Here is a 21,971-nt window from a genome sequence, read left to right on the forward strand (position 1 = left end):
AACTGCGAAGGCCACAAAACATTCCAGGGAAAAGGAATGAGGATTAGGAGTGAGAATTTATTCACCCAAATCAAAGACATCAGATTGAAGGAGGTGCACCCAGAAGTTTCAAGAGGTAGCTTCTGTGAAAAATAAAATACATCATTCTTTTTAAAAAGCAAGTTCTAGTTTAATAACTTCTGACCTGTGCCTGACAGTTCTTCTTATCTGGATTTTATGTTTGCCCCATTATTATCACACATTGTAGTCTTTGTGTCAATTATTGTAGAAATATTAAAAAGAAGAGAGAAAAGTAGAGAGTTCTAGTTGAAAAATCATTCAAAAGAAACAAACTTGGGGTTGGGGATTTAGCTCAGGGGCAGAGCATATGCCTAGCACGCTCAAGGCCCTGAGACTGGTCCTCAGCCCTGGAAAAAAAGAAAGAAACAAACTTTTTAAAAGGTAGGAAAGCCTAACTTTCCGTGTGTAAGTGTTAGCAGGGTAGGCAGCACCATCTTTTCAGCAATTTGTGTTGTAAAACCTACAGAGGTGCTTGTTGCTAAAATAGTCATTTAACTGAGGAGTAATTTATACAGGAAGAAGTTGGCTGGATCACTCTTTCAGTTTACCCAGGTGAAGTACTGTGGTTATGGATAATAATAAGGTCATAGAAGACGGGGTTGGGATTTATTTTAATTTTTTCAAAACTTACCTGAGCAATTGCATCCTTGAGTTGATTATATTTCTCTAGGTCAAAACGTGACTTTTTGGCTCCTTTATGGAAAAATAGTAAGTATTGTCTGTCTCTGGCTTCTGGATAAACATATTCCTACAAAAATAAAGGAGAAATTAAATTATTAGTCCTTAGCATACTATCCTCACAAAGTAAGTATTTACTGTTGATTAGATTCAATACAAACACTCATATAAAGACACTGAAATGTTCTGTATTGATTCTTAAACATTTTCTCTTTTTTTGTGTGTTTTGAGGCAAGTTCTTGCTACGTTGCATAGGCTGACCTTGAACTCCTGGGCTCAAGTGTCTTCCTGCCTCAGCCTCCGCAGTAGCTGGGACTACAGTCTTATGCCACTGCACCAGGCTGAGATTCCTCTTTTGTAGATATGATGTATTCATTTCCATTGCCATGCTATATTATATTATATGAGCACATTACTGTTTATTATCTATTCTGCTATTGATAGACTATTGGGTTGTTTCTCAGTTTGAATTAGTATGCATGAATATGCTTCTAAGAACACTTCTGGACTCCTTTGCTCCATTGAATATCTTCATTCTCTCTGTACTTTAAATTCCACAGTTGTAATTGTTTTATACATTTAATATTCATGGGTTGGGGTTGTGGCTCAGCAGTAGAGTGCTTGCCTGGCACGTGTGAGACCCTGGATTCGATCGTCAGCACCACATAAAAATAAATAAATAAAATAAAGGTATTGTGGGGCTGGGGATGTGGCTCAAGCGGTAGCACGCTCGCCTGGCATGTGTACGGCCTGGGTTCGATCCTTAGCACCACATACAAAGATGTTGTGTCCGCCTAAAACTGAAAAATAAATATTAAAAAAAAGATATTGTGTCCAACTAAAAAAAAAAAAATATTCCCTTCGATCCACTCCCAGACCTGCCATTCTTATTGCCTTCCTGTTTCTCTCATTTTTCATCTGTGAGATCCTCCTGCTTGAAGAATATTTGCTTCCAACACCCTTTAGTGTTTCTTTTAGTGCAGATCTGATGGTATCAGATTCTGTCTGAAAATACTTTTATTTCACCCCTGTTCTGAAAGGACGTATTTTGCTGAGCACAGAATTCTCCTAGTCATCTGCTCCCAACACATTGAAACCGCCTCTGCGCCGTCTTGGGGCTCAGTGCTGCTGGGCAGTCGGCGCAGCCCTTTGAAAACAAGCTTTACTATTATCCTTCAGCTGCTTTGAAGATTTCCCCTTTGGCTTTGGTATTTGAAGTTTTGCTATTGATGTGTCCAGATGTGGATTTGTTTTTCTTTATGTTGGTTGGTGTTTATCTGGATTCTTAAATCTGTAAACTGATGTACTTCAGCATTTTGGAAAATTTCAAGCCATTAGCTCTTAAAATGTTTTTTCTCATTTTCTCTCTTCTTCTTTAAGACTCCAATAAAATTAAATCTACATTAGAACTTTTCACTATATCCTATGCCTTTTCTGTATTTTACATCTTTTTGTCTTCCCATACATCATTTTGAATACTTTCCTATACATATATGAATAGTTTCTGGCTTACTCCAGGTCTCTATTTTTTGTCTTTAGTTAGGTCTAATCTGTTATTAAATCCATCTATTATATTTCATTTCTAGAATTTTCATTTGTTTCTTTAAAAATAAAATTGAGTTATTTGCCAACATGCTCAACCTTGACTTTCAGCTCCCTAAATGTAGTAAGTATAATTCTTTTTAAGGCTATATCTGAAAATGCCAATATCTAATCCCTCATCTGTGTCTGATTCTAATGTTTATTGTTTCTGTAGAAATTTCCTTGTGCTTTTTTACTGTGTAACTTTGCATTTACAAAGTCATTAGTAAAATAACTTAAACTTTAGGATAATGTAATCTCCTCTCAGGGATGTTTATGCTTCTTCTGCCTGGGGCCTGTGAGCACTAGCCCTGTGGGATTACCAGTATTCTGCAACTACCCCAACCTAATTTATAGGACTGAAGTGAATTAAAGGGGCAGCATGGTTTCTAAAAGGGCCTATAACAGGCTTATCCTTCTGCAGTGGGGCCTGCAGAGGTTCCAAACCAAAGAAAGAGTGTTTGACCTATGTTAAGAGAGCCCTGGACACTAGGCTCTGTGGCTTTGGTCCCTCTAGGTTATTATTATGGTCTGGATATGAGGTGCCCCTCTCTCCAAACTCCTGTGTTCATGCAGGAATGCTCAGAGGTGAAATGATTAGTTTGAGAGCTATATCCTAATCAGTAGATTAATCCATTATGGATTAATAATTCAAATAAACTGACTGGGTGGTAATTGTAGGCAGTGGGGCGTGGGTGGAGGAGGTAGTCCCTGAGGACATGGCCTTGAGATCATATCTTGTCCCCTGGCTCCTCCTCTTCTCTGCTTCCCAGCTGCCACCAGCTGAGCTGCCTTTCTCCTCCATGCCCTTCTGCCATGATGCTCCCCTCCACCTCAGGTCCAGAGCAATAAAGTCAGCTACCATGGACTGAACCCCTGAAACTGGGAGTCAAAATAAACCCTTCCTCCTCTAAGTTGTTCTTGTCGAGTATTTTGGCTACAGCAAAAGAAAGCTGACCAACACAGTTATCAAGTATGACTCAGGTCCCTGTCTCTCCATAACACTCTCCTCAATCTAATCAAATCCCCAGAGGGAAAGGCCCACCTGAACACCATGCCCGCCTGCTTGGGACTCCTCTTCTTCTAATCCTTGCTGCTTGTTTTTGTCATTTTGTTAGTCTCTATTATTTTCAGGCAGACGTGGATTATGTTTTGTCTAACATAACTTATCCTGATGGGATTGTGTGGTTACCTCATATGAAGCAGCAAATATTTAGTTATTTTTTTAAATTTATTTTTTAGTTGTAGTTGGACACAACACCTTTATTTCATTTGTTTATTTTATTTTTTATGTGGTGCTGAGGATCGAACACAGGGTCTTGCACATGCGAGGTGAGTGCTCTACCATTGAGCCACAACCCCAGCCCAATATTTAGTTATCGATGAGGATAAATTTAGACTGAAGAGTAGAAAAACAGTCCGTGGAAGCCTTTTAAAAATGGATAAAACTGAGGTCCGAATCACTAACACTGACTGAGGAATAACTGTTGGATTAAGCACTTGAGGCAAAGCCCTCTACTGTCACCTAAATTGCTGTTACTGGGTTGTTTACCTGTCTTTGTTTAGGATGTAAATAGAAATATAAGCTAAATTTATTCAAATATATTCTATGCTCTCTCTTTTGTGCATCAGGCATTAACTGAGCAATTACATGTTAGAATCTATTCTAGAAATTTCACTATCTGACTCTGTGCAAAAAGACACAGCTTAGTTATGAGAGTCAGAATGGGAGAGGCTGAAAACAGGGAACACACACACACACAAAATAAACACAAGCAGTGGCCCATTCTACACTATATGATATGATTTTTCTCTAGCAATGTTTAGTAGCTTGGGTACAGGATAAAGGGCCTGATGCACCCCAAGTTAGGAGTCTGTGGAGTACTTACAGCAGGAAGGCAAAGGACAGGGATTCTAGGGTATAAAGAGACTGGCAATAGGTCCAAAGAAGAAAGGGAAGGGTATGTTGTGGTAAAAAGTTGAGATAAAGATGTCAGTAGCCTAAAAGTCTGGATGAGGTCAAAGGAGTGAGTGAGGGAATAAAAGGGCCAGAAAGAAAAGAAATTGTGATCACAAAGTTGTATGTTGGTTATATCATAAGTGATACAGTCCAGGAAAGAAGGTTCTGGATGGCCATGGAGGTGGTTTACTGGAGCAGAATACAAATGATGGTTGAAGAAACTGAAAAGAAGAAGGATATTAAATGGCAGCCTATTGTTTCTTAACATTGTCTTTCATTACTGCCCACCCCCAGACTCTTTTTCTAGACATTTTTCCCCCTGCTTGTTCCATTCCCCAAAGAATATTTAACACTAAAATTATAGTGTATATCTTATTATGTACTGTAACACCTGAGATGTTTTTACTCCTCAAGAACTACTATTCACCCCCTCGAGGCAACATCCCCTCTGTTGCAAATGACCAGGCTGGTATGTGGGATGGGTGGGCAGCCTGCATGCTGACTGTCGATTCTTATTGTCAGTCTCCTTTTCCACCTGGTACTCAGGTGCTCCATATTCCACTGCGTTTCATTATTTCAAGGAACTTGCCATCATATATTTTTTGTAGCTTAATATACTATTGGGATATATTTAGGCTGCTAACAAATGAAGCACGTCAGTGTAACAGTATAGAAGTTTAATGTTACTGAACAGGCCCTGTGCTTCATGGTGTTAATTACAATAGCAGTTAGGTAAAAGAATATCTAACATAAGAAACAAATGTTTACATTTTATTTGGTCAGTGATTCCTGGTTCATAACTGAGTAAGTGGCTAACTTGTTTACTCTGCTATTTTGCAACTTGTCACTTGGGGGCAGCAACAATGTTTTGGGAATCAGAAGTGGAACATTTAACTAATAGGAAAGATAAGGTATTGAATAAAGATCCTACCACATGATAATGAGAAGAAAAAAAGTGCTGACATGTGTTCAAGTCCAATACCTTGCATTAATCTTTAGTTCAAGAAAACATTTACAAAACAGCTTTTAATCAGCAGTAATTATTTCTCCAACATGTTTCTATTTGATTTCTAGATTCAGATTAATTATGGTTTTCAGAGGTAACCACTCATAAATAAAGTTAACAGAAGGTAGCATGATAATTGAGTGGAAAGAACAGCCTGTGGGGCAAGACACATCTGAGTTCAGTTCCTGGTCCTGTGGCTGTCATTTATTTCATGTTCAACTACACATATTATTTGGAAAGATTATTTATCTTCACTGAGTCTCAATTCCTCATCTTTAAAATGGGGGTACAAACTTATAAAGTTGAGACGAAATGTTTATGTACATACTTATGTACTGATATAAAATGCCTGACACATAATTAACCTCAAGAAAAGGTAGTTCACAGTAAGACCAAGTAAAAGGCATGAGCCTTTCACAGGAGTGTGAAGAATGCTTAATCTTTTCTCAGTAATCAAGGAAATGCAAAGTCTACAAGGAAATACCATTTTGTTCTTGATTAGCAAGAGATATATCAAAGGTGCTCTCTACATTCAAGGGATAACTGGAAAAGCTCTAGTTTGTCATTTATTTTATATGTTCAATTCACTCAGAGTGTTCTAGGTGTAAGGTACCATGTTATGTGGTGAGGAAATAAAAATTGAATAAAACCAAATGCCCAGCCTCAAAAGACAGCATAATCCAGTATGAGGGAAAAGATGTTGCTCAAGAAGGCAGGAGATGGGTGAAATGGGAGGCATGGTGTTACACGGGGATTCAGAAGGACCGACAGAAGTCAACTGGAGAGAAGAGTCAAAAGTCCACGAAAGATAAGCATTTAAGTAAACCCTGGAATACGGCAGGAAGGAATCAACAGGGGAACTTTCTAGTTGAAAGAATGGTGTGAAGTGGAAATGAAGCTGCAGGTAACTCAGGACGTCTTGGGGGATCAGAGACCATGATTTGGTTGTTCAGAACACACAGAACAGATACAGAGGAATTTAGAGTCATTGAAAAGGACAGACAGCAACCAGCCATGAATCCCCAGATTGAAGAGGAGAGAGTGGAGACAGACAGGAGCCTGTCTAGACTGTGATTAGGTAGGAATGATGCAGCTGTTCACTTTTGCTCATCCAGTGACAATATGAACCAGAGAAGGGACTAGATGTGTCAGGTCTGGGCCAACATTAGAGGCATATGAACAGTTTACTTTCTTTTGTCTTCACTAGACAAGTTGAGAGGCCCAGAAAGGTTAAATAACATTCTCATGCTTTCATTTTCCGCCACATAAATAGGCTCATGACCACTGATCTAACCACAAAACCAAAATGCCAATGTTCACTAGCAGCTTTGAAAAATGTGAGAAGCACCCCTCAGCTTTCTCCCGGCACATAAGGAAAGGAAGACACTTCTCACGTGCCTGAGTTATCTTAAATGCTTGTCATTCAAGGGAAGGCCAGGTTGGATTTGTGATGGCATCACAGATACCGTTATAAGAGTCAACAGGAGCTGGGGATATAGCTCAGTGGCAAAGCACATGGGAGGCCCTGAGTTCCAGCCTCAGGCACAAAAAATAAAATAAAATAAAAAAAGATGATTTATCTCTCATATTTTCCAAAGTGACACTATGAATTTTCTAAGATACTTAAACTAACATTGACAATGAAAATTTGGTTTGGATTAGATTCCTATATTCAATAAACGAGCCTTGGCTGATGAAGAGCAGAATAAGAGTGTGCAGTGATTAAGTATCTAATTTTCACCTCCATACCATGAAGTAAAAAGAACAAGAAAACATTTACCCTTTAATATACATAGAAGTAGTTCAGGGTTTAGTTCAAGTATTTGATTATTCATCATCAGTTCTCCATTCCAAGAGCTCAATAAAAGTGTGTGACATCCAACTGTTCAATTAATTATAGGACACATTAAAAAAAATCAAGCCCAACACAGTGAACAAGTTATCCACACTGGCCACTCTTCTCCTTTGCTCCCCTATTCCATTCTTATTAGAGTCTATTTTTCTGAATGCAGTGGTATATACGGCTATCTTAATGACCTGTGAGCTGCATGAGGGGCTACGGCCATGCCACATACCTACCTCTCTAGCTTTAACACCGACAACAGTAGTGTCTGATACATAAGTGACACACATGCACATATGTGTGTGCATACATGATAAATGAGTATTGAAAGAGAACTAGTCATAGAAAAAAATGTGAGAGAAAAGAGAGCTACTGACACAATCAAGACTTTATTACTGTCTCATAAGAAAGTTATCTGAAGAGGAGTCTTACCTGGCGTGTCATTACAAAATATGCATACATTGCCATGGCACTTCCATAAGTGATAAAGTAGGTGACTGGCTCCATGATGTCCCAGGAATATTCCCACCAGGTGAGCCGGGCCAAAATGCCAAACTGTGTAGCCATGTAGGCAAGGCCACCCCATAGCACCAAAGTGGTCCTCTTCTCAGCTTTTCTGCTAATTTCGATTCGTACCTGTTGGTAAACATGCTCAGTTGTAAGTCATCTGACATGGAACCAATTTAAAAGTCTTTTATAAACTATTCTATGCCTGCTAAAGAAAAAAGGCTTATAATCAAGACACAAGTTAGACTCAATTCTAGTAAAATCGCAACTATAGTTTTCACTGAATAAAATATCTTACAGGGACAACTAAGATTTTGTATTTTATTTAAATTTCATCCTAGAAATAAGTGAAAATATAGGGGTGAGCTTCAACTGCTCTTCATCCAGCTACAGGATTATCTTCTTTGAAAGAGTAAAATGAAAACATACCAAATGGTCTCTCACTCTTGTGTATAAGATTTAACCTCTTATCGGTTTTAACTCAAGTGCTATACTAGGGGCAGAAAAGTAGGGTACATCAGAACATGGAGTCTGGATTCAAGTGGGTAGGTTCAGGGCACTGATCTGCAAAACACCACTAACTTTATTATAGAGTCATTCTGAGGATTAAATAAAGGAATGCCAGTAATTAGTACAATTCATGGCATATGCTAAACATTTGTAAGAAATTAGAAAAAGCACAATATTAAAAGGGTTTATTCTCTTCCTTATCAATGAAAATAGTCACAGGCCATACAACATTTCAGGGATGGGCCACATGCATGATGGTGGTCCCACAAGGAAATAATGGAGCTGAACAATTCCCATCCTCTGTGACAGCATCACTGCTGTAACGCCACAGCACAGTGCGTTACTTAGATGTGTGTGTGATGCTGGTGTAAACAAGCCTACTGCCCTGTTAGTTGTACGAAGTATAGCAATACAATCATGTATCGTGTACACCTGATGATAATAATTCACTGTTACCAGTAGGTTTATGTATTTACTAGATTATATTTTTTATAATCATTATTTTTGAGCCATTCCTCCTACTTATAAAGAATTCTACAGTTACATCAGCAGCAGCCTCACACATCTCATGCTCATTCTGCATGAAGAGGCCATGTTGAGTGAGTGACTAGACCATCCAAGTCTGTGTAAGGACACTCTAACAAGGTCTCACAATGAAATCACCTAGAGACACATTTATTCCTATCATTAAATAAACCATGACTGTACTTACATCATCATAAAAAATTAAGGGTAACTTGTAAAACAGTCTAAAAAGTATTAAGAAAAATCAGTCATATTCCTACTATTCTATTAGCATTCCTTCTGATTGTGAATATGGATATATATACTGTGTATAGCTATATGCATAACACATTTAAAAATTAGATCAGAGTATAAACATTAATTTAGAATTTACTTTCCATAGCGTATCATTCATGTTTATCATTAATATTTTCTGTAGCAAATTAGATTTACATAATCATTTTAAGAGCTGTATAATATTCCTTACAATATTCATTCGTAATTTGGCTAAAATCATTATCCACTATACTAAGAAATTATTGCAATCCTTGTTTCAAAGATGGTAAATCTGATTAAAGGCAGTGCACTGAGACCTCAGAGCTCTAAGTCCATTATCGAGGTTCCAAACTATTCCCATTCCTTTCTTAGAGTTGATATGAACTTTTAAGGTTCAGCCTTATAAACTAATGGGCTAATTTGACAGATAATGACTCAATTACAGGAAACTCAGAAGAAAAAACAAACACATGTGCGTATTTGTAGGTGAAAAGTCTGATATTTCCATGGTCACCTTTTCCAGGGGAGCCAGCTGCTCTTTGAGGTTTTCTAATCTCTCGATAAGCTCCCTCTCCTTGTTTAGCTGGTGCTGCTCAATGCACAGCGTGGTGTAGAGCTGCTGGACCAGCGTCTTCACGTCATTCAGCGTTGCTGCGTTTTCATGGCTTAAGAGGTCTGAAAGAAAGGGGTTAAGTTTCCTTTAAAAATGTACGCCTTAGGCAGCCCGGGTTCGATCCTCAGCACCCATACAAACAAAGATGTTGTGTCCGCCGAAAACTAAAAAATACATATTAAAATTCTCTCTCTCTTAAAAAAAAAAAAAAAAAAGTATGCCCTAGAAATGACAAGGGGGCTGGGGTTGGGGCTCAGTGGTAGAGCGCCTGCCTAGCATGTGTGAGGCACTGGGGTTGGATTCTCAGCACCACATAGAAGTAAATAAATCAAATAAAGGTATGTGTCCATCTACAACTAAAAAAATTAAAAACATGACAAGATTACAAGGAAGATTCATCCATTATAGATGTCCTACCTTCAGTGTTAAACTGAAGGAAAGTAACAGTTATTTTTAAACAATGAATTGTCCCAAATCTAGAAAGTAAATTCATATTTAGGTAACTCAAATATTTTGAAAGTGCTATTTACCATTATTCTTTTTTTAAAATTTACAACAGTGCAATGCATTACAATTCTTATTATACATATTATATATACAGACATACTTATTATACAATTAAATTCCTAGAGCACAATTTTTCATATCTCAGGTTGTATACAAAGTATATTGACACCGATTCGTGTCTTCATACATGTACTTTGGATAATAATGACCATCACATTCCACCATCATTTCTAATCCCATGTCCCCTCCCTTCCCCTCACCATTATTCTTAGAAGCCTAGATACTACAAATGTGGCTACAGTTAAGGACAATATTAAGAAAAATAATGCCAATAATAATAATCTTCAGGTTGGCAGATGTAGCTCAGTGGTAGGGTGCTAGTGTAAGGCCCTGGATTGATCCCCAGCACCACAAATAATAAAATTCATTAGATAAGGCAAAATTAAAACAAATGTTAAAAACTAGTAGATAGGGATTTTTGTTTGTTTGTTTTGGGCACCAGGGACTGAAGTCAGGGGCACTTGACCGCTGAGCCATATCCCCAGCCCTATTTTGTATTTCATTTCATTTAGAGATAGGGTCCCACTGAGTTGCTTAGTGCTTCGCTGTTGCTTTGAACTCGCCTTGAGATTCTCCTGCCTCAGTCTCCGGAGCTTCTGGGATTACAGGCATGTGCCACCATACCCAGCAAAAATTAATAGAGAGATTTTGGATCAATCTGATGATCATGCTTATTAAAATGCTGATCTATAGTCAAGTGCGACAGTGCACACACCTGTAATCCCAGCTGCTTGGGAAGCTGAGCAAGAGGATTGCAAGTTTGAGGCCAGCCTGAACTACTTATGGAGATTATCTGAAAAATAAAATACAAAAGTTCTGAGGATGCAACTCAGTGGTAGAATGCATGCATAGCATGCACAAGGCCCTGGGATCAGTTCTGGGTACCTTTCCACAAATATACAAATACTGATCTATAATTTATCTGTAATCTTGCCATTTTAATTAATTTTTTCCTTTAGAAATTTCTGAGAAAATTATACAGTATTTCAAATTAGCAAATACATAGGTAAAAATGAAAATAATTTCACCCTAATAATCTTAACCCCCAGGCGTCTTCCTCTTGCCACATTAACTTTTATACATTCCTGTTGAAAAAGACAGAGACAGGTGTATGGGCCTCATATCTAAAGGGCATGAAGTTATAAGAATAATTGAAAGAGCAAAGGATTAAATTCCTTGATTCAATATTCTCTACTGTGAGTAGTATATTTTCAGAAATCTAAAAGTTATGTTTTGAATATCTAATAAAAACTCAATCTAAACTATCAAATATATTTTTTAAAAAAGTGCCAAATACAAAGTTTTTGTTTAAGAATCTTATTAGCTTTAAATGTGATGTTTTGTTAGCCATAGCATAAGGTCAGCCCTCTTCTAAGCCACAGTCAGAATTAACCAAATATTTCAAATATTCTTCAGGGATGTCCTTTAGGACACTTATCACATAAATTCAATTAATGAGAAAATCTGAAAAAGGGTAGAAAATTCAACTAGAGAAGAGCTGATGTGGTAAAATGGGATAAAGCACTTAGTACAGCATCTTGCATGCTTCAATTAATGTATGTTGAACTAACAGGAACAGACAAAAGCAAGAATACTCTGAATTGCAGAGGTCACCTAAGTCAACAGGGTCTTCTTCATACCACAGTTGCAGTTTACATTTACATATGATTTGAACTTTCCAAAGTTACTAGAAGAGGAAATTATCCAGAATGTTGGTGGGAAGTGGTGGAGTCCGTGTTTCCTGATTCCCAGACCTGGAGCTGAGTTACAGTGCTTTTACTATACTTTCTATACAGATATTTGTATTTCTCCCACTGCTTAGTTCCCTGTCAAAAAGACACTTCCTGAAGGAGGTGTAAATTACCTATGGTGAACAAAACCCTTTCACAAATATTTTCCCATGTTATCCTCCAGATGACAGCATGAGTAAGCTTGATGTCCACGATATAAGAATGAGGAATGTGAATCCTAGAAAGATAAGATTAAGAAACCTTTTGTACTGATCTCCTCACTACAGAGGGGAAAGAAATAAAAATCTAAAAAGGTCTAGTAATGATATTCACAGAGCACCTGGAGCAGGTGGGAAAAGATCTGGTGTGCAGTGTCTTTCCTACTCTCTGCCCCTTCTTTCCATTTTAACTTTTAGTGCTATGATCACACTATATCTGCTTAGAAATCTAAGAGAAGAAAGGAGGGAGAGAAGAAGGAACCCAATGAAACAAACTCTCTCTTCTCCTTTTCCTAATGAAGCATGGTATGTTAAAAATGCCCAGATAGTTAGGAACAACCATTAGCTGAGGATCTGTAAAATATGAAATCAGCTTTGGCATTTGTGTCACAAGGAAAGCTAAGTTTCTGTTAGACTATCATTCACTGAAGACTTCTTAGTTTAAAAATTAATTCTTTCATAGTTCTACTATGAAATTTATTTTTTTCTGTCAATTTTTTTCTTTGGTCTCTGTGTATATATATGTTATAATCAGAAAGTTCTTTCTCACTCCAAGATTGTAAAAAATTTTTTCTCTTTTGATTCTTTCAGCACCTTTAATCATTTTCTTTAAAATTTAAGCTTTTGATCAATATACTCTTTGACATAGGACTTCTAGAGATAACAGATTTATTTTCTCATGTATGCATGCATATACTTCCTCACATAAATTCAAAGTTATCTGATGCTGTTTATAGACTGTAGCAAAACATGAAAACAACACAAAAATTTGTTGGTAAATTATGAAATACACAGTTAAATGAAAGGTGATGTTCATACAATGTACAACATGGCAACTGTGAAAAAGCATGAAGAATTCTTTATGTACTGGTATGTTAAGACCTTCATGATCTACCATTAGATGAGAAAATAGTTTATTGTTTCTTGTATTCATTTATTTTGTGTGTTTGTGTGGTATTGGGGATACAACCTGGGCCCTTACACGTGCTAATACCCTACCACTGAGCTACACCCCAGTGTTACTTCGTTGTTGTTGTTCTTATTTTGAGACAGGATCTCACCAATTTGCCCTGGCTGGCCTTGAACTTGCAATCCCCTTGTCTCAGGATCATGGGATTATAGGCATGTACCACCAAGTCTTGCAGTTTAATGGTTTTTAAACATGGTAAATCTGCTAAATTGGTATTATGTTTCCTGCAATATCCTTCCCTGTATTGTCCTGAATCAGGGTTAACCAAAAGAGAAATTCAGGGGAGATTAGAAGGTGAAAGTGAAATAGAGCCTGAAGGGTGTTTAGTAGTGAGACAGATGCACAGGTGTCTGCAGATATCAGCTGTGCCTGTTCTCCTCTCTTCTGTATCCATCTCTTTTTTTTCAACTGTTACTTCTGTTGATTAGCAGCAAAACAGGGCCACACTGAAAGGCAAACTTCTAAAGATGTCCTGTTCAATATGGTAGCCACTAGCCACATTTGCTATTTATTAATTTATTATTTATTTTATTTTTTGGTACCTGGGATTGGACCCAGGGGCACTTAACCCCTGAGCCACATCCCCAGCCCTTTTCCATATTTTATTTAGAGACAGGGTCTCACTGAGTTACTTAGGGCCTTGCTAAGTTGCTGAGGCTGGCTTTGAACTTGTGATCCTCCTGCCTCTGCCTCCAGAGCTGCTGGGATTACAGGCATGCACCACCACACCTAGTTATTTATTTTTAACTTATTATTTATCTTAAATTGACAACTAATAATTATGTACATATATTTGTCACATACTTTTTTTGGAAATATGTATACATTTTGGAATGGCTAAATTGAGCTAACATACTTTTTTGTGGCTTTCTTTCTTTTCTTTTCTTTTTTTTTTTTTTTTTTGTGGTGAAAACACAAAATCTACTCTGAGCAGTTTTGGAGAATACAGTGTTGCTAACTGTAGTCACCCTGTTGTACAGCAGATGTCCTAACTCATTCCTCCGAACTGAAATTTTGTATTTTTTTTAATATTTATTTTTTAGTTTTAGGTGGATACAATATCTTCATTTTACATTTACATGGTGCTGAGGATCGAACCTAGTGCCTCAGGCATGCTAGGCGGGTACTCTACCACTGAGCCACAACCCTAGCCCTGAAATTTTGTATTCTTTGACTAACATTTCCCCAACCTGTTACATGCTGCTATTTAAATTAATTAAGATTAAATAAAAATTCAGTTCCTTAGTTACATTAGCCATATTATAAGGGTTCAGTGGCTAAATGTGACTGAGGGACAATGCAGAAATGGAACATTTCCAACACCACAGAAAGTTCTACTTGATAACACTGAAGAATTTCTCTTTCTGTGCTCCAACAGTTCTACCCTAAAAATGGGATGGGCCTGGATTTCCAGGTTCCCTGTCATGTTTTGATTTGCCCACCTGTGCCACTGCTTCAAAATTATTGACCTTCTCTGACTGTCCAAGTTCTTCCTTTCCTTTCCAACTCCTACTTCTTCATCTTCATCTGCAATTGTACAAGGTCTTACTCCCAGATTAAATCTTTTATTCCATAATAATCATGTAGTTTTGTTTTCCAATTGATCCCTGACTGATACAGTATGTATGGTATGCTACTATTTGCATAAAAAGAGAAAAACATGCATTCGTATTTGCCTATAAATGCATACAGTGTCCTGGCAGGAGACTTAAGAAACCAAGAACAGTGCTCTATGATGCAGAGGAAAATGGGTAGCTGGGGAATGGAAATGAGGTGACTTTTCCCCAAACTCCTTTTAGACTTTGGGAGTTGAACCTTATAAGTATATTATCTATTCTAAACAAATAAAAAAAATTAATGTGTAACAGCAATACTCTCTAATAACAATGAAAAAAGAGAAAATAATAAACTACATGATAGCTCACAGATGTCCAATACGAGGCCTGGCTGAATATACAGTTGTTATCTTTCTGATTATGCATCAGTAAAGTGCTGGCAGACTCAAGAGTTTATGATTTATTTTGTCAGGTTTTCTTGACAGGAAAAAAATGGTTCCAAGGTACTGTCATAGTGGAGGAGAATAATAATCACAAATCCTTGGCCCTGAAAAATCTGCCCACATACTTAGAGATGAAGTTATAGAAAAAGGGAAAATAAATCTGAAAACAGCTTAACAATAGCACTCTGGATGATTAGTGTTATGCTTCACTAAAAGGCAATTAGATGTTTATTAATGTTACTGTACAGGCTATTGATTCCAGGATAATTAAGGTACAGAAAGACAGGGGAGACATACTAATATAACGGGCACTGAAATTTTTTTTTTTCAGCCACAAATGTGGTTTGGGAAGGATTTTGGATATTTGGGCTCTAATGAGGCAATCATTATTGTTGGTATTTGGTTTGTCTACTCAACTTCTTTGCTTAAATAATTTATATCATTAAGAGAGAAACAAGGTCTTCAATATACTCTGGATGGATAAATAGGAGAAGGGATTTAGTGGTACCAATCAGACTGATTCTCCTTAGCACAAAAAGTATGCTTTCTAATGTAGAAAGCCCTGGGTTCATTCTTGTTCTCTCTCTCTCTCTCTCTCTCTCACACACACACACACACACACACACACACACATTCTATCCTCTAGTGATATAGGATATGTTCTCTCTTTTTCTAAGAATAGGAGAGAGGTAGTTAATTTTACTTTGGCATAGACTGGGTGAAGGGCTTTTTGTGATCCTTTCTAGAATCTTTCTTCCATTTTAGGTTTAATTAAATTTTGAAACCATCTAAATGAGATAGGTTACTCCTCTCGTCCTGCAGTGGTTAGAGAGGAATCCAGTTAAATACAGCTCTGATTACTAAAAGAAGGTTATGGAGGGCTGGGGTTGTGGCTCCGTGGTACAGCGCTCGCCTAGCACATGCAGGGAGCTGGGTTCAATCATCAGCACCACATAAAAAAAAAATAAAAATAAAGGTATTGTGTCCAACTACAATTAAAATAAAATATAAAAAAAGAATATTATGGAGCTGCTAGCCTTACTGTTGTGATATGTTTCCTTGTTCCAACTTTGGTCAGGCTATCAACACTTAAGGATCCACAACACCTACAAACTTCCAATCTCACATAATCATGGAATGTTGCTATATTAAACTCTATATGAATACGCCTCTGGCCTCAGTGTCTGGTATAAGTATGTGAAATTATAGTTTATATGACACTCATAGGGTATTTTTAGTTCCAAGATTCCCATCAACAGGGAAAAAAACAAATGAGAGAATGGGGGAGAGGGAGAGAGAAAGAAATGAATGCTGGGTGAGATGGCACACACCATAGTCCCAGGGAGGCCTGGGAGGCTGAGGCAGGAGGATTGTAAATTCAAAGCCAATCTCAGCTACTTGGCAAAAACCATGTATATAAAATCCCTAGTATTAATCTTCATTATCTGACACTCAAAGCCTTTATACTGCCTTCAATTTCTTTCCTCCACCTAGCCTTCTCTAAAGAGTTACAATGTGGGGAAGGGGAACCTACTTACTCATTAGAATGGACTGCATCCTTCCTAAATACAGAAATTCAAACTGTTCTCTTACTTTAATGCACTCAGTTGAAAGAGATCAGTGGTGCCTCAGACACCAGCAGCACCCGCCTCAATAAGAGACAGGAATGTGGTATGTGGTAAGTAAAATTAAAACTTGTTTTGCACTTTATTAAATTTTTTTCTTTACTGTAGTTTAAAAATCAGGGAAAACAAAATGGGGACTTAAACAATATTATTTGAGTGCCTATGAGAGATCTCTCATAGGCTAAAAGCAGAGGTAAGAGCATTTTGATGTATGAATTTAAATGTTGAAAAGTTTTTTAAAGTTGGCTGAGGATGTAGCTCAGTGGTAGAGTACTTGCCTAACATGTGCAAGGCCCTGGGTTGGATCCCCAGAAATGCAAAAATAAGTAAATAAAAAATAGCATACATAAATAGTCTTTTAAAATTCTACAAGAATATTGCTACTGATGCCACTGAATTTTACCCTTCAATTTGCAATTTTTCGTGTAAATTACAGACTTTTGACCCTTGCAAACCTCAGACCTTAAACTACTTCTACAGAAGAGGTTTCTGAGATACAAAGAAAGAACTGTTAGTGCTGCCAACACCAGTAAATAAAATATAAATAATTCCCCGTTTATTTTTTTTCTTCCTTGTTGTTTTTTTTTTTGGTACCAGGGATTAACTCAGGGGTGCGTGACCACTGAGCCACATCCCCATATTTTGTATTTTATTTAGAGACAGGGTCTCACTGAGTTGCTTAGCCTCACTTTTGCTGAGGCTGGCTTTGAACTTGCCTCAGGATCCTCCTGCCTCAGCTTCCCCAGCTTCTGAAATTACATGTGTGTGCTACCGCACCTGCCCCATTTTAATTTTCTACCTTAGCTTTCCTTATTTGTCCTGGAAATAGCCTGTCAAAAAGAAAAAAACAAAACAACAATAAAATAAAACAAAAACCCCAAACATTCATTTTTGTTTGAAAAATACAATATTAAACAAAAGTTGGTCAGTCATAGTTCAAAATACCTTCAGTTTGTGACAACATAACATGTGGAAGCTTATATCTTAATTTTTCTTATTGTTACACTTTACACAGAAATTATCAGTCAACTTTTAAAATGTTAGCAATACAAAAGAAAATCTAAACAGAATGAATTCTTTAGGTATTTCACAAAAAACACTGAGTATAATAAGGCCTGTACTTCTGTTATTTTAGAGAATTTCTAAACATAAGCATAGTTGACAGCTAGCGGTTCCTGGTCTACATGTTCAGTTATTCCAATTTAAAATCTGATTCAATAAAGTCTTTTTTAAAAAATATGTTTTAGTTGTTGATTGATCTTTATTTTTATTTATTTGTATGTGGTGCTGAGAATTGAACCCGGTGCCTCACACATGCTAGGCAAGCAGCAATCTACCACTAAGCCACAACTCCAGCCCTCAATAAGATCTTATTATTTAGTTCATCTAGTTACCATCTCAACCAACTGAACAAAGAAGAGACTGTGGCCTCGCAACAACCAAATGTTACTACAGTTAACCTGTTTTGTTCCCTAACGTGGAAGGACCCCCTGAGTTGATGGGGAATACAAGTCACAGAATCAAGCAGAACTGAGAGAAGAGACAGATCACCTCTGTTTGATTGGGCGTCAGAGGAAGAAAGAATAGAGTCATCAAGATGTCATGGAGGAGCTGACAGTGATAATTTTGACATGAGAAAATAAGGAGTGAGGAAGTAGGAGGAAAAGGCATCTTATGTAAAGGAAGCATGAGCAAACAGAGATGGCAAAGAATGGAGCACAGTTCAGAAAACAGTGAAGGAATCCAGAATGAGGAAAGGCAGGGAAAGAGAGAGGGAGGGAAAGAGAACCACTAGACTAAAGGTATTTAAAACTTAGGCCTTCAGTTGGAACTTTTTCTATTTGGGCTCACGTGATCCTCCTGTCTCAGCCTCCTGAATGCTGGGATTACAGGCGTGTGCCACTAGGTCTGGCTAGATCCAATTATTAAAAGCAGGTTCAAAAGCAGGAAAGTCCTAGGAGGCTGATGGAAGGAACAGTGTGCAAGGGGCATCAACAGCAGCAGGAATTGACAATGAATATCAAGGGCAAAGAGAGAAGTGATCCAAAAAGATACAACTCAAAATGATATTTTCGAGGGTTATTTAGCATCCATACTGTGCAGAGCCATATTGGAGCTAAGAATGAAAATAAAAATGGTAATATTGACTCTTTTAAATATTTGTATTTTGTTCATCATGGATTTTTTTTTTTTGCACTAACTTTGTTTTTGCTTTTCAAGTAGGAAATGGTGCATGCCTATAGTTCCATGGGAGGTTGAGCAGGATGATTGCTTGAGGCCAGCCTGGGCAACACAGAGAGACCCTCTGAGAGGGTCTCAAAATAGAAAATAAAAAACAGCTAGAGATGTGGCTCAGTGGTTAAGTGCCCCTAGGTTCAATCCTTGGTACGAAAATAACAAAAACAAACTCTCCCTCCCCCCCAAATCCCCAAAACAAACAAACAAAAGGAAGAAATGAAAAGAAAAAAAGGGGATTAAAATGTTATTTATCTTGATTACATTAATTATATTGATTATTAAATACCAAAGATGGTATTCTCTTAAAATTTGTACCTTAGGTGAGCACCTTACTTTTTTTCACACAAAAGCACACATATTTCAAAAGTTTTTAATGACCACTATTGTAAAGAGGGTTCCCACTTAGGATTTTTTTATTTTGTGTTGGTGCAAAAATGATATGCATTCAGTAGGAGCCACAGTCTGAACCTTGACCTTTTCCTGGGCTAGTGTTGTGCAGCACGATGTACTCTGTGACGCTGGGTGGCAGCAGCAGTGAACTGCATCTCCCTGTCAGCCACGTGGTCATGAGACTAAATAACCCACATCTGCAGTGTGTTATGTTGTTGTTTTATGGATACTGTGTTTTGGGTTTTTGCATCCCATCATGTCTAAAACACCCATCTGTGAGTGCACATGAGATTGTCAACATTATAAAGTGGGCTTTGTGTTAGACGGCTGTGCCCAATTGTGGGCTAATGTGCATGTTGTAGGCAAGTTTAAGGTAGACTAGGTTAAATTGTGATAGCCAGTTGGTAGGTGTATTAAATGCATTTTCAATTTACAGTATTTTAAATTATGATAGGTTTATAAACCCCATTATAAACCAAGGAGCATGTGTACAATAATTGACTTTCAGACTAATTTTCAGATTAAGGCACTTAAAAATAAATGAAACAGATGTTATATCAAATGGGAATTTTTAATGCCTTATTTCATATTCTTTTCAAGACAACAGAGTTCAGTGCAGTGGTGCATGTCTATAATCTTAGCTACTGGGGAGGATGGGGCAAGGAGGATGGCCAAGTTCTAGGTCAGCCTGGGCTTACCAAGACTCTGCCACAAAAGAAGAATAAAAAGGGCTTGGGTTGTAGCTTAGTGCTAAAGTGCTTGCCTATTATGCCTAAGGCCCCTGAGTTCAATTCCTACTAACACCAAAAAAAAAAAAAAAGAGAGAGAGAGAGAGATTAATGCCAGTTACAATGTTTAAGAGAACATGGAAGCACATAAAATAAAGTTCTTCCCCAACACCCTTCCTGCCTTATGAATGCTACGTTTTTGTGTTTTTTTTTTTTACCTCTTTTTGGTGGTCGTACATGATATGTTAAGTCATTAATGACCAGTTTAAAGTCATCAAGGAGGAGGAGGTCTATTCCTGTTGAGGCAGCAACTCGAACGCCATCTGTGAAAATTTGAAATTAAATTTGTCATATGTCCATAATTATTCAAGAATGGTCAGGAAAAAGCAATCCTCAAAGCAGGTTTTTAAAATTATCTCTTCTCTTCTAAACTCCAGTTAATCTTTTGCTTCACACCCCAGCTCTATGGTCAAAGTTTAGATTGTCTGAAGCTCTTTGTTCATAGGTCTCAAAAGTGATTTAACAAAACATTTTTACTGCAACTGTATTAACACGTGAAATAATTTCTGACTATATATTTTAGATGTCAGTTGGAAATCTAGGGTCACTGAGAAAGCTAAATGGACTTCTTACATTTGTCTATGATGGAAGCTGGCTAAGTTAATTTTTAAAAAAGCCAATGTTTTCTAGCATATGGTGCTTTTCTGTATACTCAAGATTCGTTGCTAATTAATTCAGCAGGGATGGATGATAGGGTGAGCCAAGTACACCAAGTTGGTCTATTAATTACATTACTAGATCAATTGGGCATATATTTAAAATACTTAAACAGAAATGTGGCAGTTGTTAATAACTGACCAGGTAAAAGGTAAATAGGTACTTATTATATTAGTTTTTCAAGTTTTCTGTAGGTTTTGAATTTTTCAAAAGAAAAAAATTTAAGGCACTTAAAAATAATTAATTAAACATATTATATATCAAATGGGAATTTTTAGTGACTTATTTTATATTCTTTTCAAATTATATGCTCTATTTATGTGAAAAACATAAGAAGATCTAAAAAGAAGATCTAATATTTCTCCAGGGATGAGGGCTCAACTATTAGAAAAATTTATTCAATGCCTAAGGTACTGAGAAAGGTCTCCATAACATAAAATGTGATTTGACTGCTCATCCTTGCCCATGGCATTACGTGTGAGTTGCTTTAGAATGAGACTCCCTGTGCATATACATTTGCTAAAACTGAATAATTATACTCTGAGAACTACTGGGAGAAAAATTGGTGTCTTCTGGCACTTGCTAAGCAAAAAGCTTTCTAAAATTAACAGTATGATATTCTTTTGCAGTGACCTGTGTCTGTATGTCTAGAAATAGTGTGGGGAGAAATGAGAGCATGTGAAAATTAAAAACGAAGGTGACTATACCTGGAGAATAGATCGCAACTCTGTCAATTCCCCGATCCTCTTCTTGCAGTTGCCGTAAAAACACACCAACGGAGTCTGAGATAGGTTTGAGTGTGAACTGGCAGCGTTCACGCCGGGATGGTAGCCTTACGGATATCACTGGTAACCCATTTTGATAAACCACTGTCACATCTGAATGGAAAAGATACACAAATATATGATAACTAAATTTTTTTATAAGTTAAAGCCATATTACTACTATTTTTTTCACGTGGAGTCTATTATTATTAGTGTGGCTTAAAATGTTTTCAGAGAGTGTTTATGACTATGCCCTTTAGCTTTTAGTTGTAGGTTGGTCAGGGAACTGGCTACGGAAGATCAAAGAGACCTAAGGAATTTATTTTTTGGATATGAAAAAAACCAAAGAAATAATAAAAAAAATAGGCATGGAATTGTCTTCTGGGTGTCAAACAGAGGCATTCTTAGGAATAAGAGGTAGAGTTCTTGGCACTGGTGAATATAAGTCCTGGTTCCATTAACATTTTAAAAAGTAGCCAGGGACAGC

At 37.2% G+C, this 21,971-nt stretch overlaps 1 protein-coding gene across 1 annotated transcript in view; it reads right to left on the reverse strand.

The window, feature by feature from the left end:
• The window catches only part of Mcu (mitochondrial calcium uniporter), a 189,297-nt gene that overhangs the window by 2,678 nt on the left and 164,648 nt on the right, over positions 1-21,971 (reverse strand). Inside the window, exons 3-7 of the mRNA XM_027931321.2 lie at positions 21,428-21,598; positions 20,222-20,326; positions 9,440-9,600; positions 7,561-7,764; positions 692-808 (exon numbers count right to left, since the gene is read on the reverse strand). Of these exons, the coding sequence (XP_027787122.1) occupies positions 692-808; positions 7,561-7,764; positions 9,440-9,600; positions 20,222-20,326; positions 21,428-21,598 (758 nt within the window). The remainder of the gene's footprint in view (positions 1-691; positions 809-7,560; positions 7,765-9,439; positions 9,601-20,221; positions 20,327-21,427; positions 21,599-21,971) is intronic.

The sequence above is a fragment of the Marmota flaviventris genome, chromosome 4 (assembly GCF_047511675.1).
Source record: "Marmota flaviventris isolate mMarFla1 chromosome 4, mMarFla1.hap1, whole genome shotgun sequence".
Lineage (NCBI taxonomy): Eukaryota > Metazoa > Chordata > Mammalia > Rodentia > Sciuridae > Marmota > Marmota flaviventris.